This window comes from Numida meleagris, unplaced genomic scaffold (assembly GCF_002078875.1).
Source record: "Numida meleagris isolate 19003 breed g44 Domestic line unplaced genomic scaffold, NumMel1.0 unplaced_Scaffold1419, whole genome shotgun sequence".
Lineage (NCBI taxonomy): Eukaryota > Metazoa > Chordata > Aves > Galliformes > Numididae > Numida > Numida meleagris.
This window is the reverse complement of record NW_018363207.1, coordinates 1-2,504: the sequence shown is the minus strand read 5'-3', so window position 1 is coordinate 2,504 and position 2,504 is coordinate 1. Positions and strand designations below refer to the sequence as shown.

The following is a 2,504-nucleotide window of genomic DNA, read 5'->3' as shown; positions in this document are numbered from 1 at the left end:
TGCGCTATGGGGCAGAACCCCCCCAGCGCCCCACAGCAGGCCGCGCTATGGGGCAGGACCCCTCTGTGCCCCACAGCAGGCCATGCTATGGGGCAGAACCCCCCCCAGCGCCCCACAGCAGGCCGTGCTATGGGGCAGAACCCCTCTGTGCTCCACAATAGGCAGTGCTATGGGGCAGGACCCCTCTGTGCCCCACAGCAGGCCGCGCTATGGGGCAGAACCCCTCTGTGCCCCACAGAGGGTTGCGCTATGGGGTAGAACCCCTCTGAGCCCCACACCGGACTGCGCTATGGGGCAGAACCCTCCCAGCGCCCCCCAGCAGGCCACGCTATGGGGCAGAACCCCCCCAGCGCCCCACAGCAGGCCATGCTATGGGGCAGAACCCCTCTGTGCCCCACACTGGGCTGCGCTATGGGGCAGAGCCCCCCCCCAGCACCCCCCAGCAGGCCGCGCTATGGGGCAGAACCCCCCCAGTGCCCCCCAGCAGGCCGCGCTATGGGGCAGAACCCCCCCCAGTGCCCCACGCCGCTGTGCTATGGGGCAGAACCCCTCCCAGCGCCCCACAGCACACCAAGCTATGGGGCAGGACCCCTCTGTGCCCCACACCGGGCCGCGCTATAGGGCAGAACCCCCCCCCCAGCGCCCCACATCGCCCCACATCGCCCCCCAAGTGACCACAACCACCACTGCTCACTACCAACACTACTTTATTGTGGGGCAGAGCCCATCCGTGGGGCAGGGCCGATCCGTGGGGCAGAGCCGATCTGTGGGGCAGAGCCGATCCATGGGGCAGGGCCGATCCGTGGGGCAGGGCCGATCCGTGGGGCAGCGCTGTGGGGCTCAGTAGTTGGAGGAGCGCTCCTGCTGCCGGTACGCCCCACGGCGCAGGTAGCCGCCGTCCCCTTTTCGGTAGCCGTCCTTCTGATCTGTGGGGCAGAGCGGCACTTAGGGGGCAGGGCGGCGCTTATGGGGCAGCTGTGGGGTGGAGCTGTGGGGCAGGAGCTGCCGTGGGGCGGAGGTGTGGGGCGAAACCCCTGTGGGGCCAAGCTTCCTATGGGGTCTACATGGGTTGATGTGGGGCAGCCGTGGGGATCTATGGGGCAGCTGTGGGGCGGAGCTGTGGGGCAGGAGCCGGCGTGGGGCGGAGGTGTGGGGCGAAACCCCTGTGGGGCCAAGCTTCCTATGGGGTCTTCATGGGTTGATGTGGGGCAGCTATGGGGCAGCCATGGGGATCTATGGGGCAGCTATGGGGCGGAGCTGTGGGGCAGGAGCCGCCGTGGGGCGGAGGTGTGGGGCGAAACCACTGTGGGGCCAAGCTTCCTATGGGGTCTACATGGGTTGATATGGGGCAGCTATGGGGCAGCCGTGGGGATCTATGGGGCAGCTATGGGGCAGCTGTGGGGCGGAGGTGTGGGGCAGGAGCCGGCGTGGGGCGGAGGTGTGGGGCGAAACCACTGTGGGGCCAAGCTTCCTATGGGGTCTACATGGGGCAGCTATGGGGCAGCCGTGGGGATCTATGGGGCAGCTGTGGGGCGGAGCTGTGGGGCAGGAGCCGCCGTGGGGCGGAGGTGTGGGGCGAAACCCCTGTGGGGCCAAGCTTCCTATGGGGTCTACATGGGGCAGCTATGGGGCAGCTATGGGGCAGCCGTGGGGATCTATGGGGCAGAGCTGTGGGGCAGGAGCCGCCGTGGGGCGGAGGTGTGGGGCGAAACCCCTCCTTGGGGCATTGCCCTGTGGGGCCAAGCTTCCTATGGGGTCTACATGGGTTGATATGGGGCAGCTATGGGGATCTATGGGGCAGCTATGGGGCGGCTATGGGGCGTGACCCACATTCCCACTATGTCTCCCTATGGGTCCACATTGCTTACAATGGGATCTTGATGGGGCCCTACAGGTTGGTGTGGGGCGCTATGGGGCAGCTATGGGGCAGCTATGGGGCTCACCTCGGAAGCAGCCCCCGAAGGAGCCCTGCTTGTTCCACACCAGCGCTCCCAGTTTGACTTTGGGGCTCTACAGGGCCGCTATGGGGCTCCATAACACGGCTATGGGGCGCTATGGGGCACTTATGGGGCAGCTATGGGGCAGCTATGGGGCTCACCTCGGAAGTATCCCCCGAAGGAGCCCTGCTTGTGGTCCAGGACGCGCTCGTTGTTCTCCACCAGCGCTCCCAGTTTCTCGGCCAGCTGCAGCGCCAGGTTCTGCTGGGCCGTGGGCTCCGTGCGGTGCATCTGCACCGTCTGCGTCGGCTGGTCCAGGGACGCCTGCGCGACCCACGGCGTGTGACCCATAGCGGGACCCACGGCGGGACCCACACAGACCCATAGAAACCCATAGAGATCCATTGAGACCCATAGAGAACGATAGAGAACCATAGGGAACCATAGAGACACATAGAGACACATAGGGAACCATAGAGACCCATAGAGAAACATAGAGACCCATAGAGACCCCTAGAGACCCACAGAGACCCATAGAGACCCATAGGGAACCACAGAGACCCATAG

At 65.9% G+C, this 2,504-nt stretch overlaps 1 protein-coding gene across 1 annotated transcript; it reads right to left on the bottom strand.

The window, feature by feature from the left end:
• Positions 1 to 690: 690 nt before the first annotated feature.
• On the bottom strand, positions 691 to 2,394 carry LOC110390595 (eukaryotic translation initiation factor 3 subunit C-like). The gene is made up of 2 exons (XM_021381981.1): positions 2,099 to 2,394; positions 691 to 926 (listed from the first exon to the last, which is right to left on the bottom strand). Exons 1-2 carry the CDS (start codon positions 2,370 to 2,372, stop codon positions 841 to 843), a joined length of 360 nt encoding a protein of 119 aa, XP_021237656.1. The 5' UTR covers positions 2,373 to 2,394; the 3' UTR covers positions 691 to 840.
• Positions 2,395 to 2,504: the final 110 nt, after the last annotated feature.